The 27,285-nt window shown below is 42.9% G+C and overlaps 1 protein-coding gene and 1 long non-coding RNA gene across 10 annotated transcripts in view; one reads left to right on the top strand and one right to left on the bottom strand.

Annotated features, from left to right (window-relative positions):
• The window catches only part of EXD1 (exonuclease 3'-5' domain containing 1), a 34,295-nt gene extending 7,054 nt beyond the window's left edge, over positions 1 to 27,241 (bottom strand). Inside the window, exons 1-11 of one of the 9 annotated variants that reach the window (XM_014595489.3) lie at positions 27,118 to 27,241; positions 26,082 to 26,307; positions 24,636 to 24,704; positions 21,886 to 21,943; positions 19,330 to 19,454; positions 15,546 to 15,610; positions 14,065 to 14,151; positions 12,553 to 12,657; positions 12,338 to 12,418; positions 4,078 to 4,221; positions 1,162 to 1,353 (exon numbers count right to left, since the gene is read on the bottom strand). In XM_014595489.3, coding sequence (XP_014450975.1) covers positions 1,162 to 1,353; positions 4,078 to 4,221; positions 12,338 to 12,418; positions 12,553 to 12,657; positions 14,065 to 14,151; positions 15,546 to 15,610; positions 19,330 to 19,454; positions 21,886 to 21,943; positions 24,636 to 24,704; positions 26,082 to 26,214 — 1,059 coding nt within the window. In that variant the 5' untranslated portion in view covers positions 26,215 to 26,307; positions 27,118 to 27,241. The other 8 variants (XM_059722980.1, XM_059722978.1, XM_059722979.1 and 5 more) reach the window with 8 other exon arrangements.
• Positions 18,706 to 24,997, top strand: LOC109285454 (uncharacterized). Its single transcript, XR_002093204.2, has 3 exons — positions 18,706 to 18,869; positions 19,981 to 20,038; positions 24,891 to 24,997. It is a non-coding gene; the product is annotated as an uncharacterized LOC109285454 (long non-coding RNA).
• Positions 27,242 to 27,285: the final 44 nt, after the last annotated feature.

The raw sequence follows: 27,285 nt of genomic DNA, 5'->3' as shown, positions 1-27,285 counted from the left end.
TATCAAAGACCATTTCTCATATTAACCAGAATAAAAATACTATTCAAGACAACAGTAGTCCCACTCAACGAGACTATTCACGCACATGTTAAACTATGTATATTTAAGTGTTTGGGGGGCCAGGTGTAGGGGTTTTTTTAGACAGGAAGCAAGTTGGAGCGTCTGTCCAAAAAGATTACTGCAGAGGAGTATCTAGAGATATATACTCCAGAGAGCAGCAAGGTCATTTTGAAAAGCACTAGAACTGTCCCACCCTCGATCAGCAAACACCCCTCTCTCTTCTGATCTGTGTGACACATGGTGCCAGGAGTCTCCCAAAAACATTCCATGCTCTATACAGGGCAGATGCTTCCACATTTCTTCAAGTATTGCAAAAGCCACTGCACGAGATTGATTAGGATGACTAATGGCTCACTGCAGACAAGAATGAAAAACATTATCCATAAGCTGAAGCCAGCAGGTATTTCAGGAGAGCTGACAAGCAGGGGGACAAGAGAAGGGAAAATGTAAAAAATATTTTTGACAAAAACAGACCTTTGGTTAAGTGGGAGACAGCAGGTTTGAACTGTAGTTGCAAAAGAGAGCCAGCAAAACAGTCATTGCCAGGAATTACTGTGTGGTAATTAGGACTAGGAAACAGGTAAAATGATTAGGGCAGGGATGTCAAACATACAGCCCACAGAGTCACTCTATCCAACCTGCCAGACTAGGCTACCAGCATAGCCAAAGGGAGTGGCCTGCCACAGAATCCAGACCCTAAGGGCCCTGGTGGACATGACAATCAGCACATGAGAGAGAGTGAGGGTTGACAGCAACATTCATGCTTCGTTGTCTTCACTGCCAGAGCCTTACTTCACTGGCTCCTGGCCCCTGCTGCATGCCCTGTGCTGGAGTCTAAACTGGAGCTACTGGTGTGGCATGGGGTACATGGCAGCAGCTGCTCCAGCTCCAACCCAGGGCATGTGGTGGCTCCAGATTCAGTGCCTACTGCATGCCCTAAGTTGAAGCTACTGCTACAGCTGCCTCATGACCTGGTCTGGATCCTGCCCACAAGGAGACTGCATCCTAGGTCTGGTCTGGGGGCACAAGGTGAGTTTGACACCCTTGGATTTGGGGATTAAGGAACCAGCCAGCCTGAGACTTCAACGAGAGCATACTTACCTCAGTGTTCCCCAGCTGAACTGATGACCCTTCCCGATAGGCATTTAAGTAACCATCCACTAAGGTTGTTAAGTCAGACATCATCTCATCCAGAAACATGAGGCGGAGAGGCAGAAGGTACACTGTCTCCAGAGCCAGCACTTTCAGCAGGGAAGGTGGAAGGGGTCTCACAAACCATACATCAAGGTTTTCCTGCATGCCCCCAACATGAATTAAAACAACTCAGTAATTTATACAGCAAACAGTTTAGCAAAGAGCAACTTTCAGCCATGTGCTCTCCTTCCTCCCCAGCTCACCTGGTCCTTCCAGATGCTGATCTGTACCCCTAGTGCAGTTAAAACTGAAACTAGCTGTACCTCCCATAGTTTAGTTTATGCACAAATTGTATTGCTTTAACAAGTCCATATAACTAAAGATCTATCTGCATCACCATAAGACACATTAATACCAATTCCCATATAGGATCGGCGTAAGTTATACCAGTACCATACTTACCTGAATCCAAGAGTACCCCCAATCATTAAATTCTATACATGGAAAATGATATATTTCTTACCATTTTCCTTGTGTAGAATCTAATGATTAAGGGGTCTCTTAAATTCATCTCCCTCCCCTGTGCTCTCCCCTCCACCAAACGTTTTCCCCCCACTATGTGCCCCATCCCCCACAGCAGAAGCCACCCCAGCCCAGGGTAGGTGGTGGTTGAGCTCTGGCTTTGCTGTGGGCTTAAGAATGCAGCAGCTGCTTGCCCCAGCCAACACTCAAATCCAAGACGAGCCCCCCCGTGTTGAGTTGGGGGCCCCTCCTCATCTTTGATTTGAGTAAATATATTACAGTAAAAGCTTTGTTATCCGGCATCCCCCGGGAATGGGGGATGCTAGATAACAAAATATGCTGGTTAATTGAGCAGCACAGGCTGCCACTTCTCCCGCTGTGTCTGGGGTGTCCCTCCGCCCCTCCCGCCACATCACCACCCTTCCTGCAGGCCTTGTGGGCCCCGCAGGACAGGGAGGCGGGCCCCACACAGCCTGTTATGCCCCCAGGCCATGGAGGCTTGGCAGTGCAGGCTGCTTTGCCCCAGGCTGTGGGGGATCAGAGAAACCAGAAGTGCCACACTGGGCACTTCCGGTTTTACTTTACCTTACAAGCTGGCATGCCAGTTAATTGAGCATGCCAGCTTGTAAGATGCTGATTAACAGAACTTTTACTGTATATCAGTTGTGCTCCCTTACCACAAGGGGAGGACACTGAACAATAACTTTAAATTACAGCAAAGTAAGTTTAGACTAGATCTCACTGTTAGAACAGCAAGGCAGTGGAACAGGCTGCCCAGGGAAGTTGTGGGATCTCCTTCACTGAAGGTTTTAAAGATGATGTTGGATAAACATTGGTATGAGATGATTTAGGAGTAGCATTTCTGCATTCATGCAGGGGGCTGGAGCAGATGACCCTCAAGGCCCCTTCCAACCATAATCACTGGTAGCTGTTCTAGCTCAATACATAAGCACTCCCTGCTCCATTGCTAAAAATGCACCTTTGAAATGGACCAAATATCTCTCTGCACTGAACCACCTATGCCATGTCCTTTGCTTGTCTAATGAGGGGTACCCTTAAGTCTAATGAGGTTGGGACCCACTGGCTTAGAGTTTGGGGTTTCACATATTAAAAAAAAAAAAACAACCAAAAACCCCAGACAGCAACTTTTACCCTACGTTAGACATACCCCAAATTACATACAATTCTGAGAGAACTGCACATCTCTTGTGGTTTGTAAACTCTTTGCTAATTCTCCATTTCAAAATTACATATTAGGAAATCGTGAGTACTGATGTCAACTGAACTTGCCTCCCAGTCAGTGTTAGAAAATCTGGGCTCCTGAGGCTGATCTATGCAGGGGCAGACAGGGGAGGTTGCAATGGTGTTATTGCACCCTGCTTTGGTTCCTGCTCCACCCAAATGTTAAAACCAACTGTCTGGAAGCGGCAGCAGGCTACAACACTGCTTCAACCTATACCCCTGGGAGAGGCAGTTGCATTTCTATTCAGGCAATGCTGAGAGAGTCAACTGACTGGATGACTCATTATCAGCTCACTGATTCTCATTAATCTCTCTCCACTCCACAAGTGTTAATGACCTCTATCCTTTTCAATGGTCTTGAAGTTTCACTATTAAATCTATCCTTTCTTCTGAGATTTTGCTGTCAGTTAGCCATTTCTGGTAATGTCTCTCTTCTGTTTCACAGCCTGGCAGACTGTTTTTAGCTAGAGTCAGGTGTAGAAATGACTGACAGTGAAGTATTGCAGGCACTATCACGATGCTCAAGAAGGCTAGATTTTGTCTTGTGAATCTTAATAAGAGATGTACATTTAACTATAGTGACTACAGGACTAATGACACAATATCCTTTAGCTTTTTGTTACCTAGCTTGTTGTGTTTTTTTTAAACTTATATATATATACATATGTATACATATACACATATATATACATACATACACACACACTAGCAAATTAGTGCACATTCCAATAGTTATATTTATTTTCTGCTTCAATCTTGAACTGAATAATACAGTGCTAGCCCCTTACTATATTAGTAAAGCTTCTAGTTTCTCTCTAATGAAGAAAATCTGTGTTGTTGCATGAAAAACCTGTGTTGTTATGTGTGATGATGCACAACACCATGTGGCACACCCTTTTCAAAATCCTAAATCTGCCCATGTATCCAGGCAACCTAACCACTAAGTGGAGTCAAACTCCCTCAGCTGCAATCCCAGCCTGGGCTAATTCATTTCCTATGTTGCAGCTCCTTCTACAACAAACTGATCATCATGATAGACAAATACTTAAAAGGAGCAAGAAAAGTTCTTGCCTGTGTCCTTGATACTGGGAATAGTACTTGCCTGTCTGAATTTCTCACCTGAACTGCCTGTTGTTTGCGCCTCATGAAGGAAACTGATTTAGGGGACATCTTTAAATGCCGTATCAAACACTCCTCCAAGGTGCTGATGCGATGTGGAAGGAAGCCGCCTGTCATCACTGAAAACTGCAGGACATCAGCAACCTGTGAAAGGAAGAGAGAAAGGGAGAAATGCATCACAGCAGCTTCAGCTGACCCAAGAGCAGATAATTAGGATGTTCATTACTGGAGACTATGCTCAAGTTAAACATACTGCTAACAAATTAATCTTTAACTGTGCAAACTCTCAGGAGTAAGAGTCTCGACCATTTCAGGATGTTGCAGTTATGTAGAAATCCTGTGAGATGGCTTCCTTTTTCAGTAAGCTGCTGCTTTTTAGATTAAAGAGTGACAAAAGTGAAATATGATGAAAGATTTATAAGCTACCAAAAACATATAAACTAAAGACTGTTTTAGATTACAAAATTATATGGGTTAAACTTCCCATACGTTGTTGGTACATCCTTCCATGCATCCACATTCAATTCACTCATTCAGTTTTCAGCCTTTTTAATAAAACTCTGAGTTTCTGCCATTCTTTGTTTAAACAACACCCCCTACTAGCCCTATTCCACTAGTACAGTCCCTGTGTAGATAGTATATTGCCTCTCTACAGTCCTCCAACAACAATGCCACAATACCTCTGGTTGCAATTTTAACCTCTTCTTTGCCCAGGTTTCATAATGACTACACATCATAACTGTCTTTCCCTGTCCCTTAATTGCACTGCAAACCCTGAATGTGTTTTGGAGAGACCTCTTGTATTGCTAATCTCTCTTTGCAATGCTCTGCACAAGGTATACCAGAAATTCCAGCTAAAACTTTTGCTGCTATTTACTCTATGAAAGAAGTCAAGGATCTCCACAGCCTGAGTTGGAAAAGGGCTTTGCAAGTCCAGTTACTGAATTTTCAAAGGAAAAAGGATGTTTATTTCGGCATTTCATGGGACTTGCAAAAACTGAAGTACTACAGGAACAAGCAGTAATGTTGAGCAAAAGGAAAGGAATAATGGGAGTCCTACCATAAGGCAAAAGACGCCAACAGAAAAATTTGGTGCTGCCTTCTACTTCTGCCATAACTAAGCCAAGCAGTATGTTGTATGCTAGACAGACCCCAAGCACCAGTGACAGGCATCTTGCTACACTTGGAGAAAGGTGCCCCAGCAGAGTCTATCATCATCATTAAGGAGAGGGATGCAGGCTCCTTTATAAAGACTGGAGCTCTCTGAGACCCAGATGAACCTGAGTAGGTAAAAAAGGAAAAGAACTCAGGGTGGGTGTGGGTTCCTCTTTTCTTAGTAGGTTCTGTCTCTATGCTCAGCTGGACTAGGTTCAGTTGGGTCTCAGAGAACCCCAATCTTCATTAAGGAGGCTGGATCCCTTTCCTTAAAGATGATTTACTTGTGTGTGTGTCTACACACATCATAGTATTAGTACATGTGTACACACACACACAGACACCTGCACAGCCCCTTCCACTCCCCTTCATTTCATATCCCCCCTCCTCTCAAAATGGTATCCAAAAGCATGCAGGAAAATAAATGCTTTTTTGAAGCAGTCAGTTTAGTTTAACAATGTGCATTGGAAGACATGGGCAAAAGTGAGAGAGAAAAATACAGAGAGAAATACCACAAACTTTCCCAGTGTATGCGCTGGACTGGGTACAAAGAGAACATTTACAACAGGAGTCACGGCTCTGCAAAACAAAACCATACTAATACCAATACCTGAAGTTCTGAACATTCAAATATAGCACTGCACATTTACAATCAACTATTCTACCAACCCAGTAAACAGTCATTCACATTTCTAAGAATAAAATTGTAAAAGCACACATCAGTTTTGCCAGAGCAATGCTTTGACTTTCCACTCTGTAAATCCAAGTCTAAAACAAACCACATACTGCACTTGGACTCAGGTACAAAGTGATCATGATGGCATGCTACGGGTGAAGGAGACTTGATTTTCTGTTAGCTCACAGGATCAGGTAGTGGCTTGCATAGTTCCAGGTTGACCTTGGCACAGATATCCTCTTTGTCTGCTGGCTCAATCTTGATAAGGGTTTCAAGCAAATAATTTTCTTACTATTCAAGCAAATGGTCTTCAGTCACTGACTGTAAGCTTCTAGAAAGGGCATTATTGCTTATACCTTGGTAAGAAAACTTTATCTTGCCACCCTTTAGTGAGTCCTAGTCATTGTGAAGAGCATAGGTAGATTAATGCATGGGCCTGTGGGGCCTGGGCCCAGGGGCCCCTGCCAGTCAGAGGCCCCTGATGCTTGCGTTCCCTTGGGAAACAGTAGGTTTCACCTTGCAGGTGGACAGCATTCCATCCTGCAAGGGGTTCTGCTTGGAGCTACAGGGAATGGGATGCAGGGGGCAATGCGTGCATGTGCATGGCCAGGAATGCAGCCAGGCAGTGTGGAGAGCAACTCCCTGCAGGTAGGTTTGTGGAGGGGAAGGGGCATGGAGGAGGGAAGGGCAGTGGCAGGGGCGGCAGATCGAGGACCCCAGGACCCATGGTGAGGGAGGGAGTGGGGCAGGAGGCACTGTTCAGCCAGAGTGTTGCATGGGATCTGGGTCAGGGAGCAAGACAGAGCCACAGGCAGCTTGTCCAGGGGGTACAGGGGAGGTAGGGCAGCTCCTCACCACTGCCCACATCCCTCAGGGGAGGCATGGGGGAGCATGTGCCCCCCATATTTGTGCATGGGGTGGATATGGGCTGCCTGTTGTGGAGTTGGGGCTCTCTGCTCTGCTGCTTTTGTACTGGGGGCCCTGCACCAGCCGTAGCGGGGCCCCTGAGGCAAACGCAGCAGGATGGAGAGCCCTGAGCTCACAGAAGGCAACCTGCATCCACCCTTGCCCCACTTGGCTCTCCTCCACTCCAGCTGTGGTGTGGGAAGGGGGCGGGGAGCAGGTAGGAGAGGGGAGCATGTGCCACCCCACCTCCAGCCTGGCTGTGTCCACCCAGCCTCCCCCTCAGGGCATAGAGGGCCTTTGGTGGCAGCAGCACCAAGAGGGAAAGGGCCCCTCCCCCCAGCTGGAGTCCCCACTGGGGTATGGAGGGCCTTCTGTTTGTTCAGGGCCCTTCTTAATCTGCCACTGGTGAAGAGGTTGGCAATGGTGACTTTGAGCTGCCTGGAGCAGTAATCTTTTTAGGACTCTTGCATCCTCATGAGTAATATATCATCACTGCCTGCGTGGATCGACGAGAGCCACTTTCATGTAGTGATCCTTGGTAATGTCTCTGATGGCCAAGTGCTCCTGAATCAACAAAAACACCAAAGTGCACAAAGTTAAAGATATGGAATTGTTTCTGTCATATGAAAGAAAAATTACTGCCTGTAATTAAGTTCAGCAGTATTTAATGCACTAGTCCTACACTTATTACCAGAGTCCTAATTTACTCATCATACTTTACAAGTCTGAAGCAAGAGTGACCCTCTGGAGATAGACCTGTTGCAAGTCTCTGGGTTAAGATTAGGGGGGAGAGCAAGAAGGGTGATGTTCTGGTGGGTGTGTGCTATAGACTACCAGACCAGGAGAATGAGGTAAATGAGGCTTTCTTCAGACAAGTAGTGGAAGTTTCCTGATCACAGGCCCTGGTTCTCATGGGGGACTTCAATCACCCTGACATCTGCTGGGAGGGCAATACAGAAGTGCACATGCAATCCAAGAAGTTTTTGGAGAGTGCTGGAGATAGCTTCCTGGTGCACGTGTTGGAGAGACCAGTTAGAGGCCATGCTCTTCTTGACCCACTGCTCACAAACAGGGAAGAATTGGTGGGTTACGTAGAAGTGGATGGCAAGCTGGGCAGCAGTGACCACGAGATGACCGAGTTCAGGAACCTGACAAAAGGAAGAAAGGTACAGACCCTCAACTTCAGAAAGGCAGACTTTTACTCCCTCAGGGAACTGATGGGCAGGATCCCCTATGAGGCCAGTCTGAGGGTGAAAGGAATACAGGAGAGCTGGCTGTATTTTAAAGAAATCTTATTGAGGGCACAGGAACAAACCATCCTGATTCGCATGAAGAATAAAAATGTGGCAAGCGACCAGCTTGGCTTAGCAGAGAACTCTTTAGTGAGCTTAAACACAAAAAGGAAGCTTACAAGAACTACAAGCTTGGACAAACAGTTTGGGAGAAGTATAAGAGTATTGCTCAGACACACAGGGATGAAGTCAGGAAGGTCAAAGCGCAACTGGAATTGCAACTAGCAAGGGACATAAAGGGTAACAAGAAGGGTTTCTACAAGTATGTTAGCAACAAGACAACGGTCAGTGAAAGTGTGGGTCACTTACTGAATGGGGGAGGTAATCTAGTGACAGACGATGAGGAAGAGGCTGATGTGCTCAATGCCTTTTTTACCTCGGCCTTCACAGGCAAGGTCAGCTCCCAGACTACTGCACTGGGCAGCAGAGTTTGGAAAGGAGGTAAGCAGCCCTCAGTGGTGAAAGAACAGGTTAGGGACTATTTAGAAAAGCTGGACACGTAGAAGTCCTTGGAGCCAGATGTAATACATCCGAGGGTGCTGAGGGAGTTGGCTGATGTGATTGCAGAACTGCTGGCCATTTGAAAACATGTGGTGATCAGGGGAGGTCCCAGATGATTGGAAAAGGGCAAATATAGTGCTATTTTTAAGAAAGGGAAGAAGGAGGATTCAGGGAACTATGGACCAGTCAGCCTCACCTCGGTCCCTGGAAAAATCATGAAGCAGGTCCTCAAAGAATCTATTTCTAAGCACTTGAAGGAAAAGAAGGTGATTAGGAACAATCAGGATGGATTCACCAAGGGCAAATCATGCCTGACTAACCTGATTGTCTTTTATGACGAGATGACTGGATCTGTGGATGCAGGGAAAAAGCAGATGTGTATCCCTACATCAGTGTCCAGTTCCATAAAGCACACTACAAGTCACCTAAAATTCAGGTACCAGCCAAGCACAATTGCTTCACAATGACAAAGCAGAATACTGACTGTGCCATACTGTCCAAGCATGCTCTTAAGGCCTCCTCCCCTAGCTGTACAGTACCTAGATGTGATCTTGCTCATCTCTGACTATTCAAGATCAGTAGATAGCATTTTCCCTGTTAGTAGTATTCTCCCCCTGCTTCATAAATACTATGTAAAACAAAAACAACAGCAATAAGAATCAGAGTATTCAGTCACCAATGTCCAACCTATTCATGAGGCATGTCCAGCATCCATTCATTTTACTAATGCACATTCAACACTCATCCTACAACTGTTCAGGCAATAGTTAAAACTGTCCTTGCTGCTATCCAAACTGTCTGTCTTCATAAGCCAGGGAAAAAAAAGAGAGTCTGGATCAGAAAGAATTACAATTGGCCTGGAAAAATGTCCTTGCCAGAAGCTTTTCAGAGTCCTGTATTCCTAAAGATGCAAACATGATGCACTTTCTCTGGCAAGCCAATGTTAAAGAAGCATTCCTGATGATCCACCAATTTTTTCTAGATATGGAAAAGTATTCTCTTCTCTTTATTTACTTAAAAGCAAGAAGCAGGCCCAGAATCAGTATGCATCCCCCATCTAGTGCTCCTTCACAGTTTTAGAATCCCACTGCATCAAATCCTTCTTTAATTCCTGCACACTGCCCAAAATTACAGTTCCATGCAGCAGAGCATTCTGAATGGCACTGCATTCCTAGAGGGCAATCACCCACCCCATGGATCTTCTAATACCAAACTAACTACCTGGTGACTTACAGCAATCCAGTATCATGAACTTCCAGAGCACAATCTCCACACAGGCTGTCACCATCAGAACAGCTCCCATCCTAATAGTCTTCTGCTGAAAACCCAAGGCAGACTTGGCATACAACTCTAGGAACACAGCATTCATACAGCTGAATGTTCTGCAATTCTGCCCAGTCATCCCAGATGTGCCTCACAAACCAATCCTGCCACTTAGCATTTGTGTCACAGGCTCAGAAGCAATGCTGGCATGTGCAGCTGGAAGGTGAATATTTGAAGTGCCAAGCAATTTTCATTCCCTGTCCACATTATCCATGCCTCCTCCTCAGTTTTAATTTTCACTACTGCACACCCACCACTATAGTGACTGATAAAGTTCTGCAAGTACAGAAGAATTAAGTGCCCTTTCCCTAAAACTGCCTGAAGAACTCTATGAAGTGATTCAGCATCCAAGCTTCTGCAACAAGGTGGAAATGGGCACAAGTAAGAGTGGATTAATGGATGTAACCCAGAGATTTAGAGATTATTAAATTAAACAGGGGGGATTAAGGGAATTTAGCTCCCAGGATGGATGGCAAAAATCTCCCAGAACAGTGCACTAGATGGTGGTACAGAAAATGGGGGGGGGATGCTAAGCCTGAATGAGGCATATCTACATCAATGCAACCTGTTGCCGCAAGGACTGCATCAGCAGAAGCAGTCAAGTGGGCATACGGCCTAGTAAAATAGTGATGCAGTAGTATTGCTGACACAAATGCCATGAGTAAAATCTCCTCATGTAGTCATAAGGAGCATAACAGGAGCAATAAAGCTATAGAATCATTACATTCACTAAACTATGTTAGGAGGCACTCGTTGCTACACACCAATGAGTTATATTAACAATCAATTATTAACTTACTCACTTGCAAGCATCTGACTGGCCAGTTACTACAGCAATTGTCCCAAAGGCTGACAGTAAATTAGATTTTTTTTTTGTCAAGTCATGTAGCATTAGGGAAGCAGCATACCAATTATTCTTTTTTTTCCCCCTTTCTTTTTTAAAATGTTGCTAAACTGTATAGAGACACCATACAGAGTGCAAGGTATATTAGTAGGTCTTATTAATGTTCTTTGAGAAGCTGCCTCTCTTTAAGAAATGTAATTTACTTGCTAGTGGCTCAGATGATGAGTTCCAGACACAACCTCAGAGTAACAGAAAGATAAACAGACACACTAATTCTTCAGTGACTCAAGTAGTGAAGAACAACAGCAGCAGAACTGTTTGCATCAATTTAGTTTTACTGGAAGTGTGATGTGTCTAAACTGACACTAAATCAAATTATCTGTTACCAAAACAGAAGTAGACTAATTACAAATAAGACTTATAAAATCAAAGATTAGAGTTCTATCAGCATGAGAAAAGCAGATGGGCTTGTGCTCACTCCTAACATGAGGGGGTGCTGTTCTAGTGCAACTTCTCTGTTTAGACCAGGCTCAGATGGTCTGGCAGCCATTTTCAACATGTTGCTTAGTGATGCTGGATGCAGAAACCTTCCATGTTGGCGTTTTCCTGGGCTTGGGTGATCTAGCGGTAGATATAACAGACCAAAGCTAGAACTGGATTGGCAAAACCTGACTGGCATTCTGCCAGTGATGGTGACTGTGAGTGACAGGTCAACCATCAGCCACTTTTAGATACTTAAATAAAATTGTGATTAGAAAAAAGCGAGGCAAGGAGCCTTGTTTACACTACAAAAGCGTGGCAGGCGTGACTAGCTGAACACAACTTTTCTGAGTCTAGCCTAAAAAGTTGTTTAATATAATATTATGTTATGTTTTCAAGGTCTTATTCTAACAATATAACATGCTGTAGTAAAAATAAAGCCACAGCACTGCATATAATGCTTACAGCTTTACCACAGCTTGCAACAATGGAATCAGATGGATTTACCACTGCAATTCTAAGCTGTAACTTCCACTGTTGATAGTACAGGTGGAGCTGCTCCAGTACTGGATATACATGGCCTGTTTTTCCTTTATTTTGCTTTTCCACCTGTAACAGGAATGGGAAGGATAAAGATGGTAACTCCTTATTACCAAGAGCCTGCTTGACCTCCTGTACAACTTCAAGCAGTCTCTGGCACCAGCAAGGTTAACCAAGAACAACTAACTTATCTATACTAGATGCCAACATGTATAAACAAGTGCTTAAAGCACAAAACCCCACACCTTTTTCCTGACAGGATTTCTGAGTGGGACAAAAGCTCCTTTCCTCAGCACTTTAGTGAGCATGTTCTAACGAACACATTCCAACACTCTAAAGACAAGGCAAGCTGTACTTCAGCTTTCTCTTAGAATTTCTCTTGATTAGGGCAAAACATTTTATTTAGGTGTGACAGCAAACACATTCTAAACAAAACATTTAGCCTAGTCCAGAGAAACCTTTTTAAATTAATTAACATCACTAAGCTTTCCTCTCTTGGAAACTGTTTTCTCTGGTTACAAACCAATCTATCTAGCAAGGTACCTGTGTATCAAAGACATTGGAGAGAATGATTCCATACTTGTGAGAGAGACAGTCAGAGATCCAACGACAGTCGTGGATAACCTGAAGGATCAAAGAAAGATTTGAAGCTGGCTGGCTGCTGATCTAATACCTAAATATATATATTTTTTGTTGATGGGTCTGAACACGTGTCCTCCCAACACTCTTCAATGGCTTTAAACAATCTAAAACCTTACCTTCAAAATATTCTCATCTTCTAGCACCATTTGTAGTCCATTTTTGAAGGCTCGAGGCCCCAGGAGAAAAATATCAAATAAGAAAACTCGACTCCTTGTTGCCACCTAAAACAAACAAAACCTAACTTATCTACAAGGGGGTGAGGACAGGTAGGGACATGAAAAAGGAAAAGGTCTCTTTAAAAAGATATCTGCACTGAAGAAATCTTGTTCACAGGGAGTATGTTGAAGAGAACAAGTTTAGTTTCCCGAATATTAATCTATAGGCCACCCCTACTGCTTTCAGAAATATTGTCAGACAAGCTTGTAATAAGGGATCAACAAAGTAGCTTATTGTACCTTGTTACATGCAGGCAACCCCCGCTTAACACTGTTTCACTTAGCGCTATTTTGCTATAATGTTCATTTGAAATTGATATCCGATTTCACTTAGCGCTCAGCGAGTTTCGTTATAACACTCATGGTCACCATCTTGGGTCATTAAAAACAATTGCAGTCACCATCTTGGGTTGTTAAATACTTTCGGTTTCACTTAACACTTGTTTCGCTTAATGCTTGGTTTTTCAGGAACCAATTAAGAGTGCTAAGCGGGGGTTGCCTGTAATGGCATTTTCAGATACAGAAAGAACGAATCCTATCCACAATGCCTGAATTAAAAACAACCTTCCACTCTCCATTGTCATTAGATACAGAGCGTGTCTACATGTTAATGTGCTTTTCCTAATGTGCATTAAATTCAGTACCTCCACTGTGAGGTACTAGAAAAAGGAGCATTAGCCTATTTTAATACGCATTAGAAAAAGCATGCTTTTTTGATGCTTTAATGTGCATGCAAATAGGCTAATGTGCATTAAAGCACACATGTAGATGTGCCCAAAGAAAATACTAGTCCCCTAATTTTCATTAATGCTCCCTCCATGGTGTAAAGATAGCAATGCAAGACTAAAAAGAAAGCACCCTTTCTCATTCTCATATGCCAGGTATGTGATAGAGAATTTAGATGTGACCTATACTCAGAATTGCACTGGAATAACTAAAGGTGTTACTTTATACTAATTTAATTAAACCACTGCAAACCCTCTGCAAAAAGTTCATTCAATTTTAAATTTGTTTATATAAAAATAAGGACATCCATATTTTGCTCCAGTTTCAATAAATGTATTTTAAACCAAGCTACATACAACTTTAAATATAGATAGAACCTTATTATCATGATCTCAGTTAGCTGTGGGCTGATCTTCCTCTTCTGGTGCTTTATAATTCTTGATCTCTTTCAGGGTGTTTCATGAAGGCCTTGCAACTACTCTAGCAGTGTTTTGCTGTTTTAACTAAGACATACCAGTATAAAAATGCTTACACTAGTATCTCTTACTTCTGTTCGTCAAAGCAAAATAAACTATACTGGTGGTAAGTGCTAGTAAAATGTCTTTTACGTTAGACTTTTTACTGGTCTAAATAGCACACTCCTTACTAATAATTATGCCTGTAAAATACCTTCTCTTTGTCCCTTACCTGAAACCAGCAGAGCTTTCCATAGCGACAAAGACTAACACCTTCTGCTGCAACACTAAGAACTATCTGCTCTTTGATGTGCAGTATCTAAGGAAAATAAGGAAGAAAGGCCTGTTACCAAAGGTGAGATGGCTTGAAGGACTAATAATAGAAAGGCTGTTGTTTCACATTCAACAGAAAGCAGTAGTGACCACAAGTGTACATCTGACAGGTATTTAAATGGCCTGTGAGAAATGAGTTAGAGTTCCCAATCCAATTACAGAGGGCCATGTAATCATGCTTAGCAGGCTGAGCAGAGAGGTCAAGGACCAAATAGACCATGGATATACTAAACAACTCTAACAAACAGAGAAGGTCACTCTGAGGAAGTTTTGAGTTACTTTGCTGATATCATACAGTGAGCCTTACTCCCTGTGCAGTATCTGCTTTCTATGGGTTAAGAAGAAGTCTGTGCCCGATATTCCTATTAAACAGAACACTTTTCTAGGGTTAAATTTGCAAAAGGAAATCAAAAAGGGTTACAGCTAAGTGCATTAAAGGGAAAAAGGTTATCAGTCTTTATACACTTGTGATAAAGCACACCTTGGAACAGAGGCCAAGCAAGGCCCCTGCTCCAAGAGGCCAATTGTACTTCTTATCCAATTGTATTTTTAATATATTGGCAGCAAGGCTAATATATTAAAAATTGATTTAGAAGCAGAAGCTGCCTTTTCAAAAAATGCTTGGGTACACTGTCAGGTCCTCTAGGGCAGAAACCTTGTTTTGGTTATACATGTGGACAGAGTTTAACACACTAAGGTCCCAATCCCTCATAGTTGCTACCACAATGGAAACAATTATGATGATTTCTGTCTGCTAAGTTTGTGTAAGAAAAACATCTCTTACAAGCTTTTTAACCTTGAATTTGCCATTAGCTCTAGGAGTTCTGTGACAGCCTTCAGCATCAGCAGTCCAAGCTTCCTGTTGACCTCACTGTTCTTGATCAATGTTAGATAGGTAACAAATAAGTGGTAGAACTCAGATTGCTAAAGTTGCACAGATCACTGGAATCAAAGAGCAGTTGCTTCTGACAGCTAATACCAAACAACTCTGGTGTTTCCCAAACATGGACCATCTAATTCCATTCTCTCATAATTGATACAGAATCTCTTATATAACTGATGCAGATCCCCCTACCTATGGACAACAATACTCCCATCTGCACTGAATTCCCTACCTTCCCATTCATACATGTATGCTATGGAAGGGAGTTTGTGCACTTTAGATTAGAGTAAAGTCATTTGTGGTCAAAGATACCACTGGCACTTTGATCAAGGAAACAGCAGTTACCACATCTTAGGAGTAAGGTAGCAACAACTTGTGAAAGGGTACTCTAAGACATGAGAAGCTCACAGAGAACCGTCTAAGACCTGCATCCAATATTAAAATAGGGCAGGATCACAGGTCAACACACTACCAATATATTATTCACTGTTACTCACTGCTGAGCCAAATTTCTGCTGGAACTGATCAATGACTATGTATTCCACATCTTCCTCCTCGTCTTCTGCAATGAAAAACACTAGAAGTGTGCTATGCAGCAACCACCACAGTGGTATATATATCACACATTCATTTATTCAAGTCTCATCTTTGCTGTACCTGCAGAGTTCCCTCTCCCTCCCCTCAATGCTTCCTTACTGCCAGAAGAAAAATGTCCACATATATTAATGAATTTCCAAATAACATTTACTGCTATCATGCCCAGCAAATTTAAAAGGAAAGCCAGGACTTTGATCTCATTACGTAAACAGGGAATGAGTTTTGAAAGTGATCACCAAAGGTAAAACATTTATTTTATACCCTTTTTAGATGATTCATGAAATACAAAGGGAACAGGAAAAGTTTCTGTAAGACTCTTTTTTCCCCATTAAAAAAGTCATCGCCTGTCCAAACTGGCTCATGTTATTACATAGTGTACTAGCCAATTGCCTGTCAGGAAAGATGGGGGGGTGGGGACAGAGCACCACCACCCCACACTGCCACCGTCTCCCAGGAACACTGGGGGGAAACCTTGCCTCGCCATCCCCTCTATCCCCCTCAGCCAGCATGCCATGCCGCCCACTGCAGGGAGCAGGGCCGGGGGGGCGGGGGGGGAAGTGCGCGAGGCCAGCACTCCATTCCCGCCTTCTACAGGGAGCAGAGGTGGGGCAACACCCCCCTAGTCCGGCTACTCTGTCCACACCATCATGATGACGCTCTGCCGCTGCTGTCTCCTGTCCAGAACACTGTTGGAGCACTCTGGTTGTTTCAGACAACAGACAGACTAAGGGTTTTATAATATTAGATTGTGCAGCTAGTCAGAGGCTGAAAACCAAATGATGAAATGGAAATGAACACAGAACAATTGATTTCAGATGCTTGTTTCTATTAACAGCTATTTAGCAACAATGTATAATGACACTTGAAGAAAGGATGCCTTTGTTTAACATCCCCTTTTCCTTCAGTAAGGTGCAAGAGCTTGTAACACATGTAACACAAGTATCACATTTGTGACACTCCTAACAAAACCTCTAGTAAAACTAGAGAAGACTAAAATTTATATTTCTAAGGTTAAAAAAGTGAAAACAAGCCTAATTTTTAAAAGTTCTTTGCAGGTCATGTTCAATCCACACCCATTTTTCACCATTTCCTGGACTCTCTTACAATCTATGTGTATTCCTGTGAGATCACACAGATTTTTAACCCTGGAACCACATACACAGAAAACAAGAACCTTCTTAGTAGGCAGCCAACAATCTCCAAGTGTAATGATCAACCTGACACTGATCAGGAATGGCCAACTGGGTTCAGGATGTTATTTGACACCATAACATAATGAAACAGCAGATTAGCACAATCGCAAGAAGAAATGTTTGCTGCATGGAGTACTTTGCCCCTTTACAAGACTAGTTGGGCTGCTCTGTGAATGAGTGACTTCACAGCTAGAAAAAAATAACACATAAGTGTTATAAAAAGCATATGATGCAACAGAACTACCAGTATTACTGCCCTTTTAATTATTTTTACTTTGAATGCTCTTACTTATGAGCCTACAGTTGAAGGGGGGGGGGGGGAGAGACTTAAGCCCCAAATGGCCAGGATATAGGAACTCAGCAAGCTGTTTTAGACCCATCTGGTTTCAAAGGGGAAGAAGGCACGACACACACAACCCCAGACTATCTGGATCTTTCTGCTGAAGTTAATATCAGTGAAGTAGTTAAAATTTCACATTTGAATTGTTGTCATTAGCTTCAGTGTTAACTCAGTTGATAGTCTATGCAGGTAATTAAACTCATTCAAGGTACTTACTGAAAGTACGTTACCAAAGCATATCTATTATGGGCAGAGCTGCTTGTACCTCACCTGACAGGACAGACAATGGTGAAGTACAGCATAACCTCATAAATCCGGCATGCTCAGAACCGAGCACTTGCCGGAAATTTGAAAATGCCAGATCTTTTAAACTGGCACAGCAGCTGGTCATGCAGCAGCAGGGGAGGGGGGATAGTGGTGCGGGTTGGTGAATGGTAGCAGCAGCCACCACATGCAAGTTTCCCCCTCTGCATCTGGGAATGCGGAAGAGAGCGGTGGGAAGAAGTGCTGGATTTTTTACAATTCCGGATTTTGGGCATCTGGATTTATGAGGTTACTAGCTAACTGCCCATCAAGAATGACCAGGCCAGGGAGGAGGGGGGGGGGGGAGGGGGGGGGAGAGCAGGTGGGACTGGCTTGGGCCTGAGGAGGAGTAGAGGCCCATTCCTCCCCTCCCCCTGCCAGTGCCATATCTGGCCAGGCTGGACCTGCTCCTCCCCACCACCACCACAGCAAGCCAGCTTCTCTCCCTGCCTCTGGCTCGGTCTTCCTCCCCTCCCACCATGTCAGGCCCAGGCCCACCCCTCCCCTCCCCTCCCCTCCCCCCACCCTCTGCAGCACACACACTCTTCCCCCACCACCACTCCATCAGCCCATGTTGGCACTCCTTCAACAGCCCGTATTGGCCCTACAGGTGGCAATGATGGAAGGGGGGAGGAACATTAGCTTATTTTAATGCGCATTAGAAAAAGCACACTTTGTGACCCCACTCCCCCCTGTGCTGTGCTGCCCCTGCCCCACTCCCCCGTTGCCACCACCACCTCCAAGGAGCGGGGGGGGGGGGGGGGGGGGGACAGAGCGGGGGTGAGGCCAGCTCTGGTGGCCTCACCCTCCCCCCCTACTCCATCATCGCCACCTGCAGGGAGCAGGGTGGGACGACCAGGTCTGCGCTGCTGGCCTTGCACCCTCCGTTCTGTCTGCTTCATTGCTGCCGCCTCCAGGTAGCAGGGCAGCTGTTGCACGCCCCCCCCCCCCCCAATCCCGTGTCCCTGCCATCACGGCATCACTCTGCCACACCACCACCTCCTGTCCGAACACTTATTCGCACTCTGATTGGCTGTTTCAGTCAGTCAACCAGAGTGCCAATAAAGCGTTATGGATAGACAAGCAGACAGACAGACAGATTAAGATTTTTATAACATTAGAATACTGTATAGGAAACCCTCGCTACTCGCGGGTTTGGCATTCGCAGTTTCAAATATTCGCGAATGCTGAACCCACATTTTAAATACACTTTATACACTTACAGGAGCTCCTCGGGATCTCCGCGCTTGCTGCCGCTGCACTCCCACCGTCATCGTCGGAGCCATGCCCGCCCCCCAGCCATCAGGGGCACTGAGTTCATGAACGCAGTGCCTTATTTGCGGATTTCGCCATTCGCAGGGGATATGAGAACATATCCCCCACAAATGGTGAGGGTCACCTGTACTTTAATTTTAGCTCACTACCTTGTTTTCAGTTTATAAGTCAAGGAGTTTGCACCATAGTAGCAATAACTTAGACATTTGCTTAAGGTTTCTTGTTGTTTCTGGAATAAAGGCTTGTCTATATACCAAATCATTAAACTGGTTTTAATGTATATCTTTGGTTATCTTCATGCAAGGCTACTGGTACATATTCCTTTTTCAGAGTAAAGAGTGCAATTTAAGTTCAATTCAATTAGGGCACTCTTATTCTGACAGAAGAGTGCCCACAACTAGACAACCAAAGACATGAATTAAAATCAGTTTCTTTTAACCCAGTTTGTGTGTAGACAAGCCATAAGTGTATGTAAAGGATCTAGAATGTGGAAAATAAAAAAGTGTAACATATACAACAGGTTTGGCTTGCAGAAAGACTGAATCTGCATTCCTGGCCCAAGATCAGCATTACCTGCTACATTATATTTAAAGTTACTTAGGGTGGTGTCCTGGTTCTCTGGGGAAACGCAAGTAGAACTGCTTTGCTCCACTGGTTCCCTGCCAGCCATTCCAATTCCTTCAGTAACTGGACTGTCCCTGCACAAGACAGTGCTGTTAGAAACCCCATTTATATTCTTACAATCCACATACATGATACAACATACTACCCAGTTTATTTTGTTTCGAGGCATTGTTTGTTATGGGCTACAACAGGGGTGGACAACTATTTGGGATGGAGGACCATGAGTTTTGGTGAGCTGCTAAGGGCCACATACACAAAATGAATGGTATTTAACAATAGCTATAATTAAACATCGTTGTGGCATTTATAGTACAAAGGATCCTTCATGTCATTTCCACACTTAATCAAAATAACACGTATTAACATACATAACCACACTTATTAACATGCTAATGAACATGATACAGGTCTACCTAAAACTAAGCTGTGGGCCGGACAGAATCAATCAGTGGGCCATGTTTTGCCCACCCCTGGGCTACAGTTAGCCATATGGTAAGCTGTTCCACATGCTGTAAAAGCTTGCGTGTCAAACATCAACATTTTCCCTGGGATTTCGCTTAAATAAAATATTCCTTTTTTTCTTCGATATTTATTTCATAGGGCACAGGAAGAAAAGAAGAGGACAAGAACATAGGCTGAGAAGTGGTCTACTGAGGAGGTAAGTCATAAATGGCCCAAGGGAGTGGAAGGTCTAAATGCAGATACATCAAGGAAAAATGAGATACCTGACTTCTGCCTGGTTCCCACATAAATTTAGTAAATATTAAAAAAGAAATGAGTAGGAGTGTGATTTTACACAAAGTAAGTCAGTACTACCCATAACCATGGGTGCAGCTACACCCTTTTAGATCCTTGTATAATTCAATAGAAGTTAAAAACACTGGAACATCACAGCCATAAATCAGCTCGTGATCCACCTTCATTCTACTGACATGATACACATTAGAAACTGCTGCAAGCCTACAGGTAAAACATTTAAAAAGATCAAGTTCAGAAATATTTTATTGAGGATACATTACACCAACATAAGTACATTTCTATTGGTATAATTACATTCACACGATACATCCACCCCCCAAACTGGACACAGTACTCCAGGTGAGGTATTAACAGTGCCGCGCAGAGCGAAAGAATCACTTCCCTTAATTTGCAAGAGCTACTCCTTGCAAATCAAGGGAAGTGATTCTTCCACTCTGTTGCACAAATAAGGCCTCACCTGGAGTACTGTGTCCAGTTTTGTGCCCCACACTTCAAGAAAGATGTGGACAGTTTGGAAAGAGCCTAGCAAAGAGTGACAAAAGTAATTAAAAGGGCTGGGAAACATGATTTAGGAGGGAAAACTGAAAGAACTAGCTAGTGTTATTTAATCTGGAGTAAAGATGACCGGGGGGGGGGGGTGCTGTATTTAATAACAGCCTTCAAATACCTGAAGGGTAATTATAAAGTGGATGGAAATAGATTTTTCTGTACTCTATAGCTGTTAAGAATAGAGTACTAGGAACAATGGCCTCAAGCTGCAGGGGAAGAAATTTAGGTTGGAGATCAGGAGGTACTTTCTGACAATGAAGGTGGTCAGGCATTGGAACAGGCTATCTAGTGCTGTGGAATCTTCATCCCTGGAAAATTTCAAGAGCAGGGTAGACAAACGCTTGATTGGGATAGTTCATCAGAGGTGATCCTACCTTGAGCAGGTGACTGGACAAGATGACCTCATGAGGTCCCTTCTAGCCCTACTTTCCTAGGATACATCCACATGTTTCTACATTAAGATAGTAGTGAAAGACTTAAGATCTTTGTAAACAAGCTCCCATTACAGAATAATGTATCAAAATATTTCTATTTAAAGATCTGATGAATACAGGAACAAATTTGTTAATGAAAATAAAAATTGATTTTTGTATTGATTGGTGATCACTGCTAATAAGAATGGTAAAAGCCTTGCAAACTCAATTTTAGATGCACATTAAGTAAAAGCCACTTAATTTCTATTTCCCCCATGAGTGAAAATAAAGAGTTTCAAATAGGGCCTTGTGAAATACTCAAAAACAAAGACATCTGACCCCACTGGTGTTAGAAATGCACCTCAAAGTAGAAATGAAGAAATAAGAAGCATAAATCCAGACTAGCGTTAGTTTCTTGAAGTCATTTTTATCTACATATGATGAAGTTTGTAAATCTATTTTCCCCATACAACAGTTCAGCTACAGAATAAGTGCTTATGGAAAATCTGCCCTGAAAATCAGGAGCTAGCTGTAAAAGAAACCACACAAATTGCTTTTTGTTAAAAGATTTATGGCACAAGGAGTAGCAGCCAGCAAAATTATCTGCAGTAGTGGAGGACCCCACCCACCTCCTTATCTGCCTCTCCCTTACAGCAGAACACCACAATCTGGAGGTTGCTAAATCAATACTTAGATAAGCTTTGTCATCCAATTTTTCAATTGTTGGCTAAACTAAGCAGCTCATTCTTTTCCCAGTCATGAAAGAAAGCCTCTTTCAACATACCCAGGGAGAGTTTCTGTTCCTCTTCCTGCCCCTTGTTCCAGTTCGTCCAGCAGTTCCACTGAAATGCAAAGCAATACATTTTATTACAGCTCTGACCTCTGCATGTTTTTAACCAGGGAACAAACTCAATCCCCAGAAAATTGAAAAACAGTTACAACTGGCACTAGTTAGTAAAGAACTCAAATTCTGACTCTATTTTCTTGCAGTCATAACACAGTGAAAAGGGGGAATTCACTGTAAAGAGTGATCCCAGATCAATCTCTCAGTTCCATAGACTGATATAGACATATTTCGTAGTTGCTGCATACAGAATAAACCAGCCTGCGCTACAGCATCTCTGCTAAAACTAGTTTGGCCCTCATAAGTCCACAAATGTGTCATCAGGATTAATTCTACAGATGGTTTTGTTGTAACTGGGACAACCAGAACAGGCTAGTAGGATATATGCAGAGAACTATCATATCAACATTGGGACAGTCTTTGCTACTCCTTGCTACTACTGTCTTTGCTCCTAAAGGTAAAACTGATAGTGCCGCCTGCAAACCTTCCCCTCCATACATCCCCCTCCACCACACAGCCAACAGCTTTAAAAAAAAAAAAAAGTCTAACCATTGCTACCCTGGGACAGACCCAGTCTAGGGTCTCAGAGTAGCACACTGCTCACATATTCACACACAGAAAGGCATAATTTGTGGAAATAGCAGCAAAACAAAACTAATTTGAATCATGCAGAAAGCAGGGTAGAGATACACCTTCTACACCATCTAAATCAAAGATGCACGTACGTTTGTAACCCCATGCTTACTTCATCTCATGTTATATTAGTTAGTTTAACTCCACAGCTTGGCTTATTAGTATAATTCTTCTTAAAAGGACAAGCACTCTCTTTTCTGTCTTTTATGAGATAGGAGAAAAGACAAGCACAGGCAATAATGGAATTCCCCATATTGCTCTTCCATCTAGTCTTCCTACAAATTAGAGGATTAACTAAGCAAAGTGAAGCAGCTAACCAAACACCCAAGATAAACACATTATGAAATGATTTTGGTAATTTATTTTGCCAGTTACAGTTTAGCTTTAATCAATTATGGCACCATTCATAGTGTAATAATAATGTGGCATATTTAATACTATATTAAAAAGAGATTAAAAATTATTTTTTAAAATCTTTTGAAAAAACTGGTATCAATTTTAGAAATAATTTTTATAGGACCCCCCCCCCCCCTTTATGTTGACTTTAATGGGCTTTTGGATCAGCCCTGCATAGCCCATGATATGTTCAAAACATTACATAATATTGCCTAACTAATTAATCTTCACCTTTTGAAGCTGATGAGCAAATATTACTAACCCCGTTTTATAGTCCTGGCAATCTTGGGTACCACTTCCATGCAAATTAGCTTTATGATCACTTTTTCCTACTTTTTAAATCTCTCTTATGTTGTTGTGCAATAGGATGAAACAAAAATGAGGAAACTGGCTGTCACATGCAAAGCAGCAAAAGAAAAAAAAATAAAGGAAAAGATAATATACAAAGTACTGTCAAAAGCACTAAGTAAACAAAACCCCAGAGGAAATATCTTCCCTTAACCTCCAATTATAGTCTTTGTATGTGGTATTTACTTTTGTAAGTAACTCATTTTCAGAGAGAAGGGTGATTTTAAAATGATAGTATTCTTTTAAAATCACAGTATTCAGAGACCTCACTGCAACATTGGCTCTCACATCTTTGTTGAAAGATGGGAAAATTCAGCAATTTTGTGTGTAGGCTATAGAACGTGCAGGTTACTGAAATACTACTGAGGTTTGCAGTGTGTTGCTTAAATGATTATATCTAATGATTCCATTTCATTTTTTTCCATTTTTATAATCAATTACTTAGATTAAAACCTTTTGTTAAAATGACTCTCATTTTCTAGCTGTCAAGCATTAAAACTACAGTCTCTAAACATTCTAGGGGAAAAATTAAAATCTAAATAAAAAATTCTCAGAAATGCTTTTCCACTTTGTGAAAATACTAATCAGGGTTTGGGGGTTTTTTCTTCTTTAACATACATATAAACATAACTTGAATTTGGGGTCTAAACCACATGATAAAATACCTACTTTTTATTAAGATTCTTACTACAATTACTTACTTCCTTAAGAAATGTATTTACTTAAATTCATTATCCATCTTATTAATGAATTATCCATTATTCCATCCAGGAAGAGCACACACCAACTGCTGAAACTTCCTTAGCCTGACGAAGGGTTTTTGAACCCGAAAGCTTGCTTAATAACTATTCTCCAACTATTTGGGTTGGTCTAATAAAAGATATCAAATTCACCCAAGGAACCTTGTCTGCCTATATCCTTAGACCAACACGGCTACAACCCAAACCTCTTATCCATCTTAGAAACACACACATGGCCCCCACATTACCATAGCACATGAGCTGTTCTTAATTCATTTACTCTCACTATACTGCTGACAGACAGAGAAGTGCTATTATTCCCCTTTTACTGATGAGCACCTGAAGCACTGAGAGAAAGTGATGTGTCTCATGTCACACGGAATGTCTGTGGCAGTCTCAGGTCCTAGGTGAGGCCTTTCGCCTTCATGCTTATGACTTAATCAAAATTTCTAGCAACTTTATTAAAGAAGCCTGAATTGGAACCAACATTATAGACAGTAAACATAAAAAAAAGTTAAGCGTGAGAATACCCAAGACACTCATCTTTCATGTATAGTAAGAGAACGTTCTCACCATTCAGTATTTCATGACCAAAAAACATCTTTACTCCTGGCATACTTCTGCCACTTTCCAAGTTTTTCACTGAAATAATTAAAAAAAAAAAAAATCACATAGGCTGATTGTTTTCTACAATTAAATATAAGAATTGCACCAGAATGAAGGCAAAACACAGTAACTGTTCTTCTTACTAATGACATATGGCAAAAACATAATATCAACTATTTAAAATGGTTTTTTTAATTGTTTTTTGTTTCACTTTTACTTTAGGGAAGGATACTGTATGAAGCTGTCTGGTGGACAGAACAGGCTAGCTATTGCTATGCAAGCCAACTTCGGAGCACAATTGGGTCCCTTGCTTTTAACTTAACATTAAATAGGAGCATTACATTCATTACATTTCCTACTGCTTGTTCTTCATTATGTGAGTCAACTGCATATTTCTGAAATCAACAGAAGGTTAGGCTGTGCCTGGTACATTCAGCAGCAGGTACATTCTGTATGGATGATCAAGCTGACAGTTCTAATTGTTTTTTTGAATGATTGAAGCTTAATTATTTTTAGATCTATCAGTGAAAGTCAACCATTGAGTAATTTGACTGGCACGGGTTCAAGTTAGACAGAACTGGTTATTGCTGACCAAGCATAAATAAATTAGGATCTCTTGCCATGCCTATTAACTCTTGAAATGTAGTCCATGCACCAAATGAACTTGGTCAACAAAAGTCCTGAGAAGATATTATGCTTCTATTCCACTATAAAAGTCTAAATAATCTTGAAAGGCAAAAATCACAGATTTCTGCCTTGAACATTCAGAATCTGGACAAGCAGCAGTCTCCATCTGTCTAGTGTAATGTTACCTCCCCACACACACATCCCCCAGAGATTTAGGGAGGATGCTCTCTAGCATGCCTAGTCCACCTGCCACCACTTGCATGTGCCAAATCTGGAAATGTGAGAGCAAAACTAACTTGGGGTGTCCCCTGAGACATCCCTTAAGCTTGCCAGTGACCAAGCTCTTGAAAGTAAACATATGGGCAGGAGGTGACCAACAGTCATTTTGTTGCAGTACTTATGGGTTTGGCACGTGTGAGAATGCTTCTGACATGGTTTAGCCTCAGAAAAGAGCAGAAAAATCTGAGTGGTACAACACTCCATTTGGCTTTAGCATAGCAAAATTGCCATATTACATGCAACTAATCTTCCTCACAAAGTAGAAAATGTTCTAATCTAGCCCCTTTTCCATTCCAGTGGGAGACATTCCTAGACACCCCTCTCTCATTACAATGTAGGACAAGGAATGCCATCAGACCCACCCTTCCACCATGGGATGTGGCACTCCAGCAAGTCCCTACCCCATTCAATCTAGAGAATATAGACACCCCTACAAGACCATGCGCTCTAGCATCTACACTATTACATTATTTCTTTTGATTCCTTTGAAGATTAGTATAGAACCACCTCTGCTTAAAAGAATACTTTTGTTGGAATCCACATGCTGCAACACCCCCTGGAAGAGGCCACATTTCAAGGTAATTTTCATTGTTCTTCCCAGAATCTTGTTGAGGAATTGGTAATCACTGCTAAGATCCATGCTGGCTGATCCCCAAACCAGTTCCTTTAGAAAAGTTGTGCTCAAAGCAGGGTAGAACTCCTCGCACTAAAAGTTTATTTTTTCTTCAGACACCTGCAGGACAGTCCAACAAGAAACATAAAAAGATAGGGTAGAATAATCATTTGAACATCTCTGCTGGGTGATTCAGCATCTGGGCAGACAAAACCAGACTGGGGACAAAAACTCCCCAACCTGTAGTTGTTTTGGCTCCATAAATATATGGAGCCTTTGGATTCATAAAAAAATTTGTTCAAAAGCATCTGAGAGATCATCTCCTCCAGGCCCTCTCTCACAGCCCAGAAAGCAGACTGTGAAAAACAAGCCTTATAATTAATGTGCAATAGGAAAAGAACAAGGGAGAGAGGAGCACTGCCAACACCTTGATGCTGAGAGACAGGGAATTTGTTAGATTAGTGCAGGCACTGGGATGCCTGCCCCGAGAGCAGGGCCATGCCCTGGGCTCCAGAGGAAGGGAAAGAACAAAAACCGTGATCCCTGCCAATCCAACCTGAAAGAAAAATCCGTCCTGTCCCCTGCCCTGATCAGTTTGACTATGAGCACATGGGTGAGGCTCTGCAGGCAAGTCCCTGAGGGGTGTCTAAGCGCTGGCAGAGCAGCAGTACACTCAGCCAGTTCCTGGGGGCTGCCCCGCTCAGTGCTTCACAGGAAGCTGAAACAGAACCAGATGATGCCTTTGTGAGGGGGGAGGAGACCCCCTCCCGGGAGAGAAAGGCGAGCAGCCGGAGGCCTGACGCCCGGGTCCCGCACGGCGCCTACCCACGAGGGCCGGTGTCCTTCAGCCTGTTGAGGAAGTACACCGCAACCCCACCCTCCCGCCCGCGAGAAGGCGCGAGACTGGAAGCTGGGCAAGAGAGCCCATACATAGCACGTGCCGCGTCTCTCAACCCCGCTCGGGGCGTGAGCGCCACTGAGCCTCCTATCTGCAGCAATCAGCCACTCGCAGTACGCAGGCCCGTCTTCCACGCCCCGGAGTGCCTACAGCTCCCACAATGCACTTGCCGAGGGGGCGGAGCCGCCGTTGCCTCCTGG

This window comes from Alligator mississippiensis, chromosome 2 (genome assembly GCF_030867095.1).
Source record: "Alligator mississippiensis isolate rAllMis1 chromosome 2, rAllMis1, whole genome shotgun sequence".
NCBI lineage: Eukaryota > Metazoa > Chordata > Crocodylia > Alligatoridae > Alligator > Alligator mississippiensis.
Note: the sequence above shows the minus strand (reverse complement) of the source record. Positions and strands in the feature narration are given on the sequence as shown.